The following is an 18,521-nucleotide window of genomic DNA, read 5'->3' as shown; positions in this document are numbered from 1 at the left end:
TCCTGTGGGGACCTTCCCTGAGCTTCAGACTCACACCCAGTGTCTGCCTGGGATCCAGTAGGCATCTCTGCCTTCACAACCAACAGCAGAACTCTTGATTTCTGGCCCACCTTCTCCCCAAATCCTTCTACACCCCCTCATCAAGAGACAGTATAGGCCAGGCACAGTGGCTCACACCTGTAATCCCAGGACTTTGGGAGGCCGAGGCAGGCAGATCACTTGAGGTCGGGAGTTCGAGGCCAGCCTGACCAACATGGGGAAATCCTGTCTCTACTAAAAATACAAAAATTAAGGGGACATGGTGGCGGGTGTCTGTGGTCCCAGCTACTCAGGAGGCTGAGGCAGGAGAATTGCTTGATCCCAGGAGGCAGAGGTTGCAGTGAGCCGAGATTATGACACTGCACTCCAGCCTGGGTGACAAAGTGAGACTCTTGTCTCAAAAAAAAAAAAAAAAAAAAAAAAGGAGGCAGTATAGTCTAGTGGCAAAAGCGTAGAAGCTGGGGTCACGTACTAGCTGTGTGACATATGTAATGGTGAGCAGGTTCATGAGTTCTCCGGGCCTTAGTTTCCTCTCTAAACTGGGGGTGATGATGATAATGACATACTGTCTCACAGGGCTGTGGCGAGGATGAAATGAATTCACGTGTGAAGCACTGGGAATAAGGGTTCACTCTTGCCCTCCCCCCCAGAAATGATCCCTCCACCATTCCACTTTCTCAAACCAAAAATGTCGGGATCACCCCGACTCCTGCCGTGGGCACGCAGATTGTACATAAGGAAGCAGTGCACGTCCTGCTGACTCAGCCTCCACAGCGGCCCCCAGGGCCCTCGGTTTCTGTCCATTTGTGTGAACACACCCTGGTCCAAGCCAGTCTCCTCGCCCCATGGATGACTGAGCCAGCCAGGCCCCTCTGTCTGCAGCCAGAATGACCATGTACTTATGAGATCCAAGGTGAAACTCTTCCTCCCGTCCTCCTTCCCTTCCATTCACTTTTTAACTTTTCGGGTTTTTTTGAGACAAGAGTCTCACTCTGTCACCCAGGCTGGAGTGCGGCAGTGCGATCTCGGCTCACTGCAACTTCTACCTCCTGGGTTCAAGAAATTATCCTGCCTCAGCCTCCTGAGTAGCTGGCATTACAGGCCCCTACCTGCCACTACACCCAGCTAATTTTTGTATTTTTAGTAGAGATGGGGTTTTGCCATGTTGGCCAGGCTGGTCTCGAACTCCTGACCTCAAATGATCCACCCACCTCGGCCTCCTAAAGTGCTGGGATGACAGCAAGAGCCACTGTGCCCAGCCTCTTTTAACTTTTGATGATGGAAATTTCTAAACACACACAAACATGGAGAGAGTGGGAAACAGACCCCCCCACTTCCATGAACCCATCAGCCATGCTGGATGGACGGCAGCCACCTGTGTCTTGTGGCATGATTCTCTCACCCCCCTCTCCTGGTGCGGAAGCATTTTAAAGCACATCTCAGACAGCCTATGACTTCAGCCTCAAGCAACAGAATAATGTTTTAAACTCTGAACCGGATAACGTGACTCCCTGCGCATTCCTGGGCTCTCCCGCTCCTCCCCCGCCGCTGTCCCCTGGGCCTAGCCTGTCTCTTCCACTCTCCCCAGGGCCCTTCTCTCCTCACACTTGTGGCCTTGGATCTGACCTGGGGGCTCCGCATTGCTGGCCTCTCTGCCTGGATCTGGCATTTCCCTGGTTTTTCATCTGTGTTTTTACTTCAAATGTTTGGATTTTGTTTCCTGCTCGCAGGGGGAGGCCATCGGAGAGAGCTGTGCAGGGGAGCAGGGGAGTGTTAGGAGCTGAGTTGTGTTTTTAAAATCCCCTTGGGCCTGCTGTGTGGAGGATGAGTAGGGCTGGGGCGGAGAGCAGGAAGACCATCACAGAATTCAACGGCAGTCGCACGGAGTCCATGTTCTAAAAAGTATCGGCTCATGTCAGCCACTGCGCTGGATCTTGAAGCAAAGCTGTAGATGTGGAAATGGTGGCTGAGTGTGGTCGTGGTTTGTCCCAGCTGACCCAACTGGTGGGTTCTGGGACCGAGGCCCCGGGGGCTGCCTGTGAGTTCACTGCATTCTCCCTGAACTCATGGATTCCTTCTGGTGGGAGACAGTTATAGGCACAATGACCTAATGCCACCTAGAACAATTCATCCCACAGTGGGAGCCGAGCCCCCCGGCCTGGAACAATCGAGGAGGGCCAGAGTTCTCTGGTGTGGGGTAACAGCAAGACTCCCTGGTGTCAGGGGAGCAGGCTAAGGGGTTTCTACCTGCAAACATGGAGTGGCAGGCGCAGGGGGCCGGAGGGTGGGATGGTGTCTGTGGCCAAGGCCAGCACCAACGCTGGTGAAAAAGGCTGGGAGGGGCGGGGTGCGGTGGCTCACACCTGTAATCCCAGCACTTTTGGAGGCCGAGGCGGGCAAATCACCTTGAGATCAGGAGTTCTAGATCAGTCTGGCCAACATGGTGAAACCCCGTCTCTACTAAAATACAAAAACTTAGCTGGGCGTGGTGGTGGGCGCCTGCAATCCCAGCTACTCAGGAGGCTGAGAATCGCTTAAACCCGGGAGGCAGAGGTTGCAGTGAGCCGAGATGGCACCATTGCCCTCCAGCCTGAGCAACAAGAATGAAACTCTGTCTTAAAATACTAAAAAACAAAAAACAAGAAGGCTGGGAGGGAGCCTTGCCCGCCAGGGGGCGCCCTTGGACTTCCTCTACCAAGAGATGCGGCTCTGCCCCTGGAGAAACTGGCTGGCTCCGGGCCATGCCCTGTTGTCTCACAGCTTTGGAGGAGCCTCTGCTCCCCGCGGCCGTGGTGTGCTCCTGAGCCACGCTCAACAGTTGCAGACAGAGCAGGCAGACGCGGTGTGAATGCTGTGCTGCCACTTGCTTGGTGGATGACCTTGGCCAAGCAACTTGGCCTTTCTGTGCCTCAGTTTCCTCACTGCGAAGGGAAGAGAGCTCCTTTTGGGGCCAAGTCCTGAATCGGACTCTCAATTCTGTTTGGCCTACTGGCATCTTCTGTGTGGACTCTCACCCATCAGTTAGGGGCTTTGTGCCTCCTGTGTGTCGGTGCTACACTAGGCCCTGGATGAGCCACTGCCCCTGCCGCAGGAACAGAAAGCCTGACGGGGGTGCTCTGAACTCTCTGAGCACCTCTCACCTTCATTGTGTTCCTCACAAGGCGGATCTCACCCACCGCACTGGGGGCTCCTGGGCCACGTCATCTCTGAATCCCCAGTGAGTTGGCAAACAGTAGGTGCTCACTAGGCGCCTGATAAACTAAGTTGAATGGGACTTTTTGTAGGCCAGGATGGCACCTGGCTTACCTAGCAGTCTGGTGTCCTCCAAGGCAGGGAGGAGACAGTCTGGGGCCCCTGGATTTGGGCCGGTCTGTGATGGGGGCGCCTCAAGCTCTGCTTGGCTGGGGCCTACCACAGGGAGCTGCACTGGGCCCGCAGTGCTGGGCAGAGGAGCCTGGGGCTTTGGGCAGGGACGGGTGTGGTCAGATTTGTGTTTTGAGGGCTCCCTTGCTGCAGGGTGGAGGACAGATGAGCCAGGCTGTCTGGGAGCAGAGTGGGCAGGCAATTGGTGGTAGGGTCCAAGGACAGGCAGTAGCTGGGGTCAGGACATGGGGAGCAGCCGGAGTACTGGAACCTTTAGGATGGCCGGTTGGACTCGGGGAAGCACAGGTTTCTAAATCTGTTAGCCCACGTGGGGATGCCATTAGGTACAAGGAGGACCCCTGGGGCCAAACACTCTCCTGGGGGCCGATGCTGAGCTTGGCCTTGGATGCTGAGTTGGAGGCACCTGTGGTCCAGGAGGAACACCATCCAAGAGAGAACAATGGCAGGGGGTTTGGAATAGGACCCCCAAGGATGGAGGGGGAAGAGTGTGACCAATGCTCTCAGAGGATAAAATAATTTGGAGGCGGGGTGCGGTGGCTTATGCCTGGAATCCCACGGGAGGCCAAGGAGGGTAGATCACTTGAGATCAGGAATTTGAGAGCAGCCTGGCCAACATGGCAAATCCTGTCTCTACTAAAAATACAAAAATTAGCCAGGCATGGTGGCGTGCAGCCTGTAATTCCAGCTACTCGGAAGGCTGAAGCAGGAAAATTGTTTAAACCCGAGAGGTAGAGGCTGCACCGAGCTGAGATTGCGTCACTGCACTCCAGCCTGGGTGACAGAGCGAGATTCTGTCAAAAAAAAAATATTGGGGACCCTGCCTGGAGCAGGAGGACTGGCTGATCCCTGTGGTCCATCCCCTGGATGTAGGGGTGCCAGGCAGAGGCCCTTAAGTCACAAGCTGAAGGTCAGCACTGCAGGTTACTCCTCATCCTACCTCCCCAGAAAGGAACGAGGTGCCCACGGCCTATGAGAACACCCCCCGAGCCACAGCTCACACAGGTCCAGGGTTCTGGCTCTCCCAGGGGAGGCTCAATGAGCCAGGGTGGAGAGCTGATGCTTAGCAGGCTGGTCCTGGCCTGGGCCACTGAGGTGAAGTCAGGCAGAGGAAAGGGCGTCCTCCACAGCTCCGATTATCTGTGGCGGGCAAAGCTGCCCATTCCAGGCAGCAGGTGTCTTGTCAGATTCAAGGACAATGCTGCGAGCTGGCCTGGAGCTCAAGATGGCAAGGGAGACAAGCCAGGTGCTGGAACCAGCCACCTTCCCAACCAGGGCCAGTGCCTGTAATCCAGCATGCAGATGCAACTCCGATGTGTGATGGGCAGGAAAGGCAGACAGTCAGGCACAGGCTCTGTGGAGTGTGGCTGTCAGTCCAGAAGGCCTGACTCAGGCAGTGGAGGCTGGGAGAGGGGAAGGGGCCAGCAGGACGCGACAGTGAGAAAGAAAAGACTGGGGAAGCCGGGGTGCAGTGAGGGAGAAGACAGGAGGGAAGGACCAGGGGGAGTTTCTGACCCGTTCTCCCCACTCCGTATTTCTCCAGCCTTGGCTCTGAAGTTATTTCAAATGGTTTGGGAGTTACTGTCTTAGCCTTTTATCACAGGCCTTTTGACATCCTTTTTGGAGGAGGTGAACTTAAATAAGAAGCTGGATACCCAAACCTAGCCCAGGGAGATCTCGGTGAGGGGGAGACTGGAGATTCCGGACAAAGATCGGCTCTGCCTCAGCGCCAGGTGGTTGAGAAGCCACAGCCAACTCCACAGCCCTTTTTGGGCGGGGCCCCATGCCGCCATGTTTAGAGCAGATGCTGCTCTGTCTCTCCCCATTTCCCAGAGGAAGAAGCCGAGCTCCAGAACATTCCATAGCTTGCTCCAGGTCTCAGCAGCTGCAGACCTGGCCTGAGAACATGGCCTTAAGAGATGCCCTGGCTACGTGTGGCCCATCAGCTCTTGCTGCCTTGGGCAGGTGGGCAGATGAAGGACAAAAGGCCAAGCTCAGGCTGGGCAGGTGGTGGAGGAACCTAGTTAGACAAAGAGCTGGGACTCTAGGACCAGGGCTTAATCCTGACTCTGGGCCTCCGGGGGTGACTGCTGTGCCTCAGTGGCCCCATCTTCAAAATGGAGATTGTGATGCTGATCTCCTGGGGCTGAGGCAATGCAGCGGTCACACATGTGCGGCAGGTCACACACACGCAATGGGTACACTCACGCAGCGGGTCACACACAGCAGGTCACACACACGCAATGGGTACGCTCACGCAGCGGGTCACACACAGCAGGTCACACACACGCAATGGGTACGCTCACGCAGCGGGTCACACACAGCAGGTCACACACACGCAATGGGTACGCTCACGCAGCGGGTCACACACAGCAGGTCACACACACGCAATGGGTACGCTCACGCAGCGGGTCACACACAGCAGGTTACACACACGCAATGGGTACGCTCACGCAGCGGGTCACACACAGCAGGTTACACACACGCAATGGGTACGCTCACGCAGCGGGTCACACAGCAGGTTACACACACGCAATGGGTACACTCATGCAGCGGGTCACACACAGCACGTTACACACACGCAATGGGTACATTCACACAGCAGGTCACACACACGCAATGGGTACATTCACACAGCAGGTCACACACAGCAGGTTACACACACGCAATGGGTACACTCATGTAGCAGGTCACACACAGCAGGTTACACTCACAGGTCACACTCACATAGCACAGGGACAGGGCAGGAATGTAACAAGCACAGAGCAAGTGCTGGCTGGCTGTTCAGGATGGGAGCTGGAATCCGGAGGAATTGGTCTGACAAGAAGCAGGCTCTGGGGTCGAATCCCAGGCCTAGCCCTGGGGTAAGGGACCTGGGCTATTCAGAACAAGCGATAATGACCCCACCTCATGAGCAGGGCGGGATCAGATTCTGTTCTGCGCTGGTTCAGGCCGAGCTGACCACACCATGGGGGTGATGTGCTGAAGTTAGCTCCTTCACCCCTAAAGCTGGCTCCAGGAGGCTCACCGAACAGGTCTGAAAAAAGATTAAAGATGCTGGCTGTGGCCTCTTCTGGGGCCCAGGAGCCTCCCAGCAAGCACCAGGGCGGGCATGGGTACCAGGGAGAAGCCCAAGACAGTGGCAACGACAGTCAACCTCCAGGGCGTGGAGCGATGTTGCACATTCACAAAACCAAACCCTGCTACGCGCATGGCAGAAAGGCAGGCGCCCCGAGGAGCAGGATGCACCCACACGACTGTGGAGCAGTCAGTACTTTAATTCAGGTCAGGCTCCGACACCTGGGGGCACAGGGCCCTGCCCGCCCCACCCTGAGGTGGAACCCCCAGCTGCTCGTGGGCACAGGATCATCTACAAAAATAAATATGAAAAAAGCAGCAACTCTTTAGTGATCATGGAATTAGTCTGACAGCAATTCAATGTGTTTAAGCATCTGGCATATCTCCTAAATTGCACCAAAAGAATTTGGAAGCACTTGGTTTGGTCTCAAAGGCAAAAGGAAAGGACAAAGAAGGGCCCGGCCCTCACATTTCCGAGGCCGCGTACATCCCATTGATTAAGTAGTCCACCTGGGTGTAGTCCTTCTTCTTGTAGCTCTCATAGGCCTGCAGGGCAAACAAAACCAAGACTGCGATGAAAAGGGTCACCCCGAGTAACAGCACCACCAGGAGGATAGTTTTGTCCACCACGGCCTGGGTGAGGGGCTCGGTGGTGACCACCAGGTACTGGCCTTGGGTGCTGGGCTGGCACGAGTCCGTGGCTAGCATCTTAGGGCCCCCTGAGCTCCTGGGTGTTGGCCCAGTGGAATCGGTACCCGGCGTGTCCTCAGTCGCTACCTGCTCCGGTGCCTGGGATGTACCTGGCCCAGCGGCCCTCTGTGTGTATGGCGTGGGGCTTGGCTGTGTCGTGGGGGACGTGGCTTCCACCTCAGGGATTGGGCTGGTGTGAGGCACTGGCACTGGGCTGGCAGTTGGCTCCTTGGCTTGTGCCTTGGTGGTGGTCACCACTGTGAGGGTGGGGGTGGGCTCTGGGGTTGTGTTAACCACATGCTGGTCCACTGACACCTGGCTAATGGGACCTTGTGCTTGGGGACGCGTAGGGGCTGCAGGGCTTGCCGTGGTGTCACCGGGCATGTGCTTGGAAGGACTCGGCCAAGTGCTCATGGGGCTGCCCGTGTTTGCTGTGGTTGCTACAGTCTGAGCATGTGTGGCCAACGTGGCCAGGGTTGCTGTTCTTGGCACCGTGCTGCTATTTGGCACTTGTGCGAGGGCTGTGCTGAGAGATGGATGCCCAGTGGCGGTAGTGGATGGGGTCCGCCCTGTGGATGTAGGCGTGACGGGTGCAAGTGTCGTAGGAGTGCTGGAGGCCGCAGTCGTGGGAGCGCTGGAGGCCGCAGTCGTACTGGAGGCTGCAGTCGTGGGAGCATTGGAGGCCGCACCATCAGCTGCACCTCCTGAAGTTGCTGGTTCACTCACGTCTGTCGTGCTTGTGTCCTCTGTTGTGACTTCCGTAGAGTTGAGGTGGGCTGCCGAAGTCCCTTTGGTCAACGTGACAGAAGAAGTTGCTGCCGTGGTTATATCCTCAGACGTTTTATTATCAACTGTTTCCACAGATGCATTCCTCTTGACTAATCCATTCCACATTTTGTTAGGGACAAAGTTGCCTTAAAGTCAGAAAACGGAGAAAAAGAGAGACAATCATGTTCAATCCTGTGCAGGGAGATTGCTCAGGGATTGGTTTCCACCCAGCCCTGTGGGGCCCCCCCTCCTCAGCCCGGCCAGAGTCAGGGGAGGTGATGTGCAAACATGTTCCTCCCCATCTCTCTTCCCACTGTTGTCATGCAGCTCATTGAAAAAAGCCCTTGTCGATCTGATTTTAAAATTCCTTTGCCCTCTATGAAACCCCCTGCCCACTGAAGCCTTCAGACCTTCACTATTTGATCCAGTTCCCAAAACATCAGAGTAAAAGTCTCACACAACAGGTGTGATTCACCATTAAAAGCCCACTGAACACACACCTAGGTTTACAAAGCAGATAAACTGCACAGATATTCACATCACGAAAGAACGCTTGGCTTTGTGAAAGCATTTGCTGCAGGAATTCTTCTGAATGGCACAGAGTGGGAACGCAGCAAAAGATCTGATGTATGAAGGAACCAACTCCCCAGTGAAGGTTCAATTTAGAGATGACATCAAATCTTGCAGGCCAAGCAAGCAAACCTTTCAGGGCTCAGCTGCCTGGTCCTGCTAGGGGCTCTTTGCCCACCATGGCCCTGGAGAAGGAAGGTTGGCCTGACAACCCTTCCCTGCCCAGCACCTGGGAGGGCTGGGGTTCCTGACGCATTGGCCTGGGTTTGCAGATGCTGCTTTCATGGGTTCAGCATGCTTTGTGGCCACCGTGGGCCCATCCACCAGTCACACAGCTTTCTCACTTACGTGGATCGTTGGATGCCGCATGGCTTTCCGATAAGGACAAGGAAAAAATCCAAATGAGCACAAGAGCTGTCCACATCTTGCGGGTGAGCTGGGAGCAAGGCTGTGTGATCCCTGAGGCTCCCAGCCAGCCAGCTCCTCAGGCTGCTAATGGTTCTCTCCTGCTTGGCCAAGGGATCTGTGGTCAAGAAAGCACGCTGGTCAGAAGGCGTCTGGCCAGCAACACACAGCCTTGCCTGAGAGCATCTGCTGCGGAGGGCTCTGGCAGGATCCAAGGTGCAGACTGAGCAAGTGCTGAGACCAGGGCCTGGTGCCCAAAAAGACCTCAGCCATGGTGTAGTAACGATCTGCCCCGTGCTTTGCATCTGATCACTTCTTGACCCGATTTCACTATGAATCTCAACCTGCAAAAGTTCCCATGCTCCCATCCTAGAGTTCAAAGTTTAAAGGAGCAGGAGAGAGGGCTAAGACTTGGCTGTGTTCATAGGGTGAAGGCCTTCTCATCACCAAGACTGGTCAAGTCTTCCTCCTCAGCTTCTCCCATGGTCTGCAGAGTACAAATCAAGCCTAACGCACCCCATGTGCACCCTGTGACAGGTGACTGTGCCTTTCACGTGGAAGATACTACTTAGCCATCTATCAATCCATCCATTCACCCATCCACCTGCCCACCCACCCATCCATCCATCCATCCACCCACTACTCTATCCATCTACTCATCTGTCCATCCATAAGTCCATCCATCCATCCATCCGTCCATCCACCCATCCCCTCATCCATCCATCCATCCACCCACTCATCCATCCATCCATCCATCCACTATTCTATCCATCTAATCATCTGTCCATCCATAAGTCTGTCCATCCATCCATCCATCCATCCTTCCACCTATCCATCTGTCCATCCATCCACCCACCCACCCACCCACTCATCCATCCATCCATCCACCCATCCGTCCACCCATCCTGTCCATCCACCCACCCATCCATCCAGTCACCCATCCATCTACCCACTCATCCATCCACTATTCTACCCATCTACTCATCTGTCCATCCGTAAGTCCGTCCATCCATCCATTCACCCACCCATTCACCCACCCATCCATCCATCCACTCACTATTCTATCCATCTACTCATCTGTCCATCCATAAGTCCATCCATCCATCCATGCATCCATCCATCCATCCATCTACCCACCCACCCACTATTCTATCCATCTACTCATCTGTCCATCCATCCATCCATCCACCCACCCACCCACCCATCCATTCATCCATCCACCCACTATATCCTATCCATCTACTCATCTGTCCATCCATCCACCTACCCACCTACCCATCCATCCACCCACTATTCTATCCATCTACTCAGCTGTCCATAAGTCAGTCCATCCATCCATCCATCCATCCATCCATCCATCCATCCATCCATTCACCCACCCACCCACCCATCCATCCAGCCATCCAGTATTCTATCCATCTACTCATCTGTCCATTCATATGTTCATCCATCCATCCACCCACCCACTCATCCACCCACCCACTATATCCTATCTACTCATCTGTCCATCCATCCACCCACCCCTCCATCCATCCATCCACCCATCCATCCATCCACTCACTATTCTATCCATCTACTCATTTGTCCATCCATAAGTCCATGCATCCATCCACGTACTATTCTATCCATCTACTCATCTGTCCATCCATAAGTCTCTCCAACTATCCATCCATCCACCCACCCACCCACTCATCCATCCCCCCACTATTCTATCCATCTACTCATCTGTCCATCCATAAGTTCATTCATCCATCCATCCATCTACCCACCAACCCATCCATCTATCTACTATTCTATTCATCTACTCATCCATCTATCCATCCATCCATCCACCCACCCACCCACCCATCCACCCATCCGTCCAGCCACCCATTCATCTATCCACCTATCCATCCATCCAGCCACCCATCCATCCACCTACCCATCCATTCACCCACTATTCTATCCATTTATTCATCTGTTCATCCATAAGTCCATCCATCCACCTACTCATCCATCCATCCATTCATGCACCCACTATTCTGTCCATCTACTCATCGGTCCATCCATAAGTTCATTTATCCATCCAGCATCCATCCATCCATCCACCCACCCATCCATCTATCTACCCACTATTCTATTCATCTACTCATCTGTCCATCTGTCCATCCATCCATCCACTTTTCCATCCATCTATTCATCTGTCCATCTACCCACCCACCCACCCGTCCATCCATCCACCCACCCACCCACCCATCCTTTCATCCAGTATTTACTGAGTGCTTACTCATGTGCCAGGCAGTACACTTAGGACAAAAAGGTGAAAAACACAAAACCTCTTCAGGGACCTACAGTCCACGGGAGACACAGAAAAGAGGTCACTGCAGGCTGGCACAAGCAGGGTGTGACTCAGTGCTGGGAAGCAGGGAGGAGACAGCACGTGGGCAGGCCTTGAAGAGTGAGGTAGGCTGTTCCTCTGGGCAGAAGCCCCAAGGATGGCTGGGCCCCAGAGGACACAGTTCAGCCAGTGGTGGTGTGGTCAGCATGCCAAGGAAGGTTTCCTGGGAAAGTGACGCCTGGGCCACATTCTGAAAGCTGGGTGGGGGTGGGCAGGCAGGTGGAGAGGGAGCAGCAGATGACAACAGCAGGGTCAGAGGCAAGGGAGAGCATGGTGAGATGGCGATTAGTCTGGAGAGTGTGAGGAGGCCCCAGGAGCCACGTGGCAGTTTAGATTTCACAGTAGGGAAATGGGAGTCCCTGCACGGCCTTAGACAAGAACAGGAAGGTGCTTTTAGCAAGAGGGGAGGCAGGGGCAGCCAGTGAGGGGCAGCAATCCAGGCACCTGACATAGAGGCTGTCTCAATGAATGAAGGTGTGAGTGAATGAGTGACTTCCCTACTTCAGAGACTGCAGTGGTCCCCACAGCCGGCCCAAGTCGCTGTAAAGCAAAGACCTCTCCTTCATTCTAATGCTCCACAGAAGTGATGTGGAAGCCTTAGCACATTTTTATTTTTTTGAGATGGGTCTTGCTCTGCTGCCCAGGCTGGAGTGCAGTGGCACGATCGTACCTCACTACAGTTTTGACTTCCCAGGCTCAAATGATCCTGCTACCTCAGCTGGAGTCACAGGTGCACGCCACCACACCTGGCTATTTTTTTTTTTTTTTTTTTTTTGTGGAGAGAGGGTTCTCGCTATGTTGCCTAGGGTGGTCTCCAGCTCCTCAGCTGAAACAGTCTTCCTGCCGTGGCTTCCAAAGGGTTGGGATTACAGGCATGAGCTACTGTGCCCGGCCCTTAACTTAATAAAGTTAATAAAAAAGTTAATAAAAAACTTAATAAAAAAGTTACTTGGTTTGGTTGATTTGTTTTGTTAGATAAAATAATGAAAACAGTCACAAGGAAACCAGCACTTAGCAGCCCATAGCAAAGTGGGGCCCCAAGCTGCATAGCTGCATGCGGACTGGGGCTTGGGGGTGCTGGGTGAGCTGCCCATTGGTCACTGAGGGACGAAGGGGCCACCGACTGCATGACTGGCAGGAGCAGCCTTTTAGGTCTTTCAGCATTCACTGTCGTTCCCTTGAGGAAGCCACTGCAATAGGGGCAACAGACCATGCAAGGGGACTGGGAGACCAGCAGGACACACACAGGCCAACAGCACTGCCTGCGTTCCAACCCCAGCTCCCAAGCTCACTAACCAAGTGATATGTGCAGCCACAGGACTTCTGAGCCTCGGTGAGCTGCACGGGAGTGACATGGGATCATGCGGACAAGGACCCAGCAGGGTACCTGGCTTAGCCAGCAGCCCACCCAAGAAGCACTTCCAGCTACGCAAAAGCAGCCACTGTGCAACAAGAAGCCCCTGGGTGGCTTTCTGCCTCCTGTAATCCACATGGACGGCTGTCAAGTTGCCCCGGGGCTGGAAAAAGCCCTTAGAGCACACACCCTTCTAAAAGGCTGGTGTATTCCAGGAGACTTCCGGTCTCTTTCCGAGAGTCACTCACTTTTCCCTAGCTTCAAATGGTGCTTTCTCTTCAAAATGGTCTGTAAGGGCTCCTGATGTGTTAGGGGTTTAGAAAAATTACTTGGCCTTACAAACCACAGATCTAGAGTGCAAAAAGCATTATTTGTTCTGACAGAAAAAAAGTGGCGGCGGGGGGTGGGGAGGGAAGAAACTAACCAGTATCACGCCGGGCAGAACTGAAACTGGAAGGTTGCGGGCACAAAGAACTCACAATCCTCCATGGGCCAAGGCTGTGCAGCTGGGCTTTTGATAAATATGAGTATTTAAACGGCTCTCTCGGGTCAGTAACATCTACCAAATGCCTTTAAAATGCTACCACCCCGGGCTCCAGATGTTCCCCAGGCCTGAGCCCAGGATTTGAAGTCCTCTGGGTGAGTTAAAGGCGAGATGATTGGCAGGGGCTTCTTATGGGTGAAGAGGGTCTCAGCTCCTGAATGTAGCCCAGCCCCAGGTCTTCTGTTGCCCCCTCACTACAAATCTCTAGGGCAGGGGTCAGCACACTTTCCCTATAGAAGTCAGGACAGCAAATATTTGGGACTCTGTGGGCCATTCGGTCTGTGTCTTAGCTACTCAATTCTGCCATTCCGGTACAGAGGGAGCCCTGGAATAGATGTGAATGGTGGGCACGGCTGTGTCCCAATAAAACTTTATACAAACAGGCAGCAGGTGGGATTCGGCCCAGTTTGCTAGCCCCTGCCTTGGCACTTGAGCCAGCTTCAGGGACTGTGCTCCAGCTACAGCAGAGAGGATCAGACCCAATGTACTGAATGAACCTCCTCCTCCTTGTCCAGTTCCTTGCCTTGGAACAGACAAGGACCTTCTCCTTCCTGGGAGGGGACAGCCTCTCATCATCATCTGCTAAGAGGCGCCCTCCAGCACCCCGCATCAGTGAGAACAGCCTCCCTGCAGCACAGAGGAGGCTTCTGTGAGTGCCCACAGCATCACCAAGGTCAGGGAGAACCTCTTGAGGTAACCTGCATTTCTATCACAAAGCCGAAGAGGGTTGCAGAGGATCGCATGATCCCCATCCTGTCCATGGGCCACCACCCCAGTTCACTCAGAAGACAAGGCCTCCCTGTCAGGAGCAATGACTCATGCATGTAATCCCAGCACCTTGAGAGGCCGAGGCAGGTGGGTGGATTGAGCTCACGAGTTAGAGACCGCCTGGGCAACATGGTGAAACCCCATCTTTACAAAAAATGCAGACATTGGCCAGGCATGGTGGCGTGCATCTGTAGTCCCAGTTACTCCAGAGTCTAAGGTGGGAGGATGGCTTGAACCTGGGAGGCAGAGGTTGCAGTAAGCCAAGATTGCACCACTGTTCTCCAGCCTGGAACACGGAACCAAAACCTTGTCTCAAAAAAAAAAAAAAAAAAAAAAAAGAGGCAGGGCTTGTGACAGTTAAGGGCCACAGACTGGGCCTTCCTTGGTTACTATAAGGCTTGGCTGTCTTTCCTTTTCTCTTGACCCTCTGGTGACCCTGCAAAGCTCCCTCTGGGCTCACTGTCCCATCACCCAACAGGCAGGCCCAGCCTGCAGGGCCAGGACACTCACCAGAGGCCGCTGCTAAGGGCATGCCCCCAGCCTGGGCCATCTTCCTCCTTGGAGAGCTGCGAGCTTGGCACTGTGTCGCTGGGTGAGATCTGGCTTTGCAGGGGGTGAAAGCCACGTGGTGGGGCACTCCCGGGCCATGCCATCCTTTGTGGCACATGTGAGACGAAGGCAGACTCTCCACTCTGGTAACAGACGCATCTAGAGTTTGAAAGAAAGTCCACATTCCTTAGGAAAAGCATGAGGGAAAATTCCAGCAAGGAGGGAGGCACAGAAAGAGCAGCATTCAACAGATCATTCATTCCACTGGGACAACGACAACATGGATCAAAGCCTTCAATTCAAAACCTCCGATGCGGGCCGGGCGCGGTGGCTCATGCCTGCAATCCCAGCACTTTGGGAGGCCGAGGCAGGTGGATCACGAGGTCAGCAGTTTCAGACCAGCCTGATCAACATGGTGAAACCCCATCTCCACTAAAAATACAAAAAAATTAGCTGGGCGTGGTGGCGGGCACCTGTAATCCCAGCGACTTGGGAGGCTGAGGCAGGAGAATCACTTGAAACCAGAAGGCAGAGGTTGCAGTGAGCCGAGATTGCACCACTGCCCTCTAGCCCGGGCAATAAGAGCAAAACTCCGTCTCAAAAAAAAAAAAACCTCCGATGCAGCAACTTCTACTGCAGTTTCTTCTAAGGAAACACTCAGACAGATGTCCAAAGATGATCTACAAAGATATTTCTCACAACATTATTTAGAAAGAGTAAAAAAGTGGAATAGTTCTGTCAAGTATGGCCCCATTCATATATAAAATACTATGGCAACTGTTAAAAATACACAACTCTCTACTTATTGACGTGCGAAGATATATAGCACGCATCAATAAACGAACAAGGCAGGTTACACAGCAGCGTGTGGACCATGATCCTATTTTTGTTAAAAAAGACACTTATTCAAGGGTCTGGAAAGATTTGCACTAGAATGTTAATGATTATCCCTGGAGAATGGATTCACCATATATAATAGTGATTTCATTCTCTATTTCATTTCTTTCTTTCTTTTTTTTTTTAACAAGCATGTATCACTTTTGGAAAACATTTCTGAAAACCTCCAAGGTAAGAAACCAGCGTATTTTCTTCAAGTCCTTCAAGCCCCTAAGCAGAAAAGCACAGAGTTACCCACCTGATACAGTTTCACACACTGATTTCCATAATTTAGAGAGACTACATGATCTATGTACCAGGAGGGACATTTTCCTAGGAGCTAACCAAAACTTTAGAGGAATCCAGGAGCACAGCCATAATGCAAAGATGTTAACCTGCACAAATGATTTTCTCATTGATGAATATTTAACGTGAACTCAGGAGATTACAGAAACAGCTCGTCACCTCTTATCACGGGCAGGTTATCAGTAGGTGGTGATATCAAGGACCACCGTGGGCCTGCTCCCAATACAGACAGATGCCCACGTGTGCACACACAGCCACACACACATGCACTTAGTCACACACGCTTGTGTGTGCACAGCTGCACGTGTGTCCATCTGCACATGTACACATGCCACCACACATGTACACATGCCACCACACATGTGCACTCACACATGCACACACATACATGCAAAATCACACACACAAAGGTGATAGCACACACATGGAGCATGTCCACAAGGCTATCTCAGAACACTCCACGGGTTTCTCAGGAAACTTCTGCTGGATACCATTACCACTTATTCCCTCCCAGCCGGTGGGGCCGGTGGTCACTTCCACAGAAACAGGAACTGGCCACTGTGTAGTCAAGAACAGGCCTTCGTTGTCCTATGACTTCATCCCTCTGCTATGGTCCTGCCTCCACTTTCCAACAGAATATTCTAAACGTCAAGATCCCATGCAGGGACCTGCGGTCATCTTTATAAGTTGACTCATGATGGACAAGCCATTAACAACATTTAAAATAACTGTTTCCCCTGCAAGGGCTTCAAGCCAAAATTAGGGTGTGGGTCTCGGGACCCCACCCAGTTATTCTCATTATTATCTGGTACAGGGAGACTGGGTAGATCAGGGTCTCAGACCATAATAGATGGGAAAAAAGAGACCCCGGGGGCAGGAGGGGAATGAGCAAGAGAGAATTAAGTTTGTATTAAGTTGGAGACCAGGACGGATAGAAAGACGGGTTAGGCTGGCACTGGGAGTTACCCTTCTTCAGGGGTCAGCTCCCCATAGGATCTGCAAGGAAGGTGCAACAGGATACCCCTTAAGCCAGGTGATACACCCCTAGACTGTGCACCCCTAGACTGTGCCCCTGGGCGTCAACCTCCCTATCCTTTTCTGGTGCGTGACCTTGAGATGGGCCTCCCAATGCATCTTGTCTGAATTCTTGTGTTCTCAACCTTGGCTTGTTACATGTAGGGCACTTCATGCAAGTTACACAAAACTGGACTCCAGGCACGGTGCTGCATGCCTGTAATCCCAGATACTCAGGAGGCTGAGGTGGGAGGATTGTAAGCCCAGAAGTTTGAGTTCAGCCTGGACAACATAGTGAGACCCCATCTCTTAAAAAGAAAAAGGAAATAAATAACTTAATTCTTTTTTTCTAGCACAGAGATGTTCCAAAGACCCAACACAAGTAATCCTGAAGCTTGGTAAAGGACTACAGCTGTTACCCCTACATTCTATCAGGCTATTAAGACACACTCAGCAGCAACACGGCCAGGTCCTCACACCAAGTTAGGCAAGTTACAGATACCAAGGAGTAGGAACTGCAAAAACAAATACAGGGCAAACTGCAGGTACCTAATCCTGACACGTCACCTGGCTGAACTTTGGTTGCAGAAGCCCAAGGAACACAGACTTATGTCTTTGTGTATATAGACATTGTCCTGTAGTCCAAAGGATGTGACTCTGTGGCAGACGGAAACCTGGAACATTGGATATTTATTACATTACATTAAATACATTGCTTGCTTCCAGGTTTCTGGAAGTTTTGGTATCACAGCTAAATGCTAGGGCCTAGTTTTTGCTAAGAACGTGGGTATCTCTGACATTCCTTTGTCCATTAGGCAGATCCACTGTATAAATGGAAAAATTTGTATTTTAAATCTTTTCCTTGCTGATTTTATTGAACTGTTAGAGATTTTCCTGGGGCGAGGGATAACTGCAAGTTGTTAAAGTCAGATTTCTAAGCACGATGATTATTTCTGGTGGCAAACCATGCGTGTGGAGGCCGATTCCTCCTATCAGCCTAAAGATTAAGTCAACATGCTAAGCAGTCACACGGGGGCTACTAAGTGACTCGCACGGCGGAAGCAGGCAGGGAGACAGATGGGCAGGGGAGGGAAGCTGGGGGATGCATAACCTCCACCCAGGTAGAGAGAGCGTCTGGGGGATAGGTCTGGGTCACTCAACTCTGAGAGCAACACTTCTTGGGGTTCAGTCCCGTCCTGGGCTTGCCAGGGAAAGACCCCAGGGCAAATTCGCCCCCCCTACGAGAGTGTCCCCATTCTGCTCCCAAAATGGGACAAGCGGGCCTCTTCTCCAGTCTGGGACCCCCCTCAGCCCTCCTCCCTCTCCTCCTGCCTCTTGGGCCCCCAGCCATGCTCGGCCCCCAGTTGACTCCTTCCGTACCCGCATTGCTCAGCGTCTTGCGCTCTGTGCGTGCCCCATCCGCGGCTCCTCCTGTCCCGTTCCTCCTGCCTCTCTCAGCCCCACTCACTCTCCCCCTGCCCCTCGTGCCACCATCCAACCCTCCTCCTGCCCCCCCACCTCTGCCTCTCAGTCCCAAGCCGGTCAGGGAGCCCTGACAGCAGCTCCCCGGACGGCAGTGCGAGCCCCTTACCCGGGCGCAGCAGGCCCGCGGCGGCCCGGCGGCCCTACGACGGTAGGAAGGAGCCCGCAGCCCGGCGCGGGGACGTGGCCGGGAGCGCAACCTAGGCAGCTCCGGGCAGCGCGCCCTGCTTGGGCCCCGCCCAAACGCCGGAAGTGACGTCATGGAGGGCGTGGTCTGGGCGTGGGACGGCTGCGACGGGCCTGTGGCTACCAGAGGCGAG

The 18,521-nt window shown here is 53.3% G+C and overlaps 1 protein-coding gene across 3 annotated transcripts; it reads right to left on the bottom strand.

The window, feature by feature from the left end:
- Positions 1-6,682: 6,682 nt before the first annotated feature.
- Positions 6,683-18,453, bottom strand: C15H11orf24 (chromosome 15 C11orf24 homolog). 3 transcript variants are annotated; one of them, XM_010366306.2, is made up of 4 exons: positions 18,311-18,453; positions 14,485-14,682; positions 8,875-9,049; positions 6,683-8,102 (listed from the first exon to the last, which is right to left on the bottom strand). In XM_010366306.2, exons 3-4 carry the CDS (start codon positions 8,948-8,950, stop codon positions 6,964-6,966), a joined length of 1,215 nt encoding a protein of 404 aa, XP_010364608.1. In that variant the 5' UTR covers positions 8,951-9,049; positions 14,485-14,682; positions 18,311-18,453; the 3' UTR covers positions 6,683-6,963. The 3 variants fall into 3 exon arrangements, with proteins under 3 accessions (XP_010364608.1, XP_030774652.1, XP_030774653.1); XM_030918792.1 differs by having other exon boundaries at positions 18,100-18,427; XM_030918793.1 differs by lacking the exon at positions 14,485-14,682 and having other exon boundaries at positions 18,311-18,433.
- Between the last annotated feature and the right edge of the window lie 68 nt (positions 18,454-18,521).

The sequence above is a fragment of the Rhinopithecus roxellana genome, chromosome 15 (assembly GCF_007565055.1).
Source record: "Rhinopithecus roxellana isolate Shanxi Qingling chromosome 15, ASM756505v1, whole genome shotgun sequence".
Classification (NCBI taxonomy): domain Eukaryota; kingdom Metazoa; phylum Chordata; class Mammalia; order Primates; family Cercopithecidae; genus Rhinopithecus; species Rhinopithecus roxellana.
The sequence above is the reverse complement of the archived record's forward strand: the minus strand, read 5'-3'. Positions and strand labels throughout refer to the sequence as shown.

Coding starts and splice junctions, on each gene's coding strand:
- C15H11orf24 (XM_010366306.2), bottom strand. CDS start 8,950: ATGTGGACAGCTCTTGTGCTCATTTGGATTTTTTCCTTGTCCTTATCG. Junction 8,103..8,874: donor TGCGGCATCCAACGATCCAC/GTAAGTGAGAAA, acceptor TCTGACTTTAAG/GCAACTTTGTCCCTAACAAA.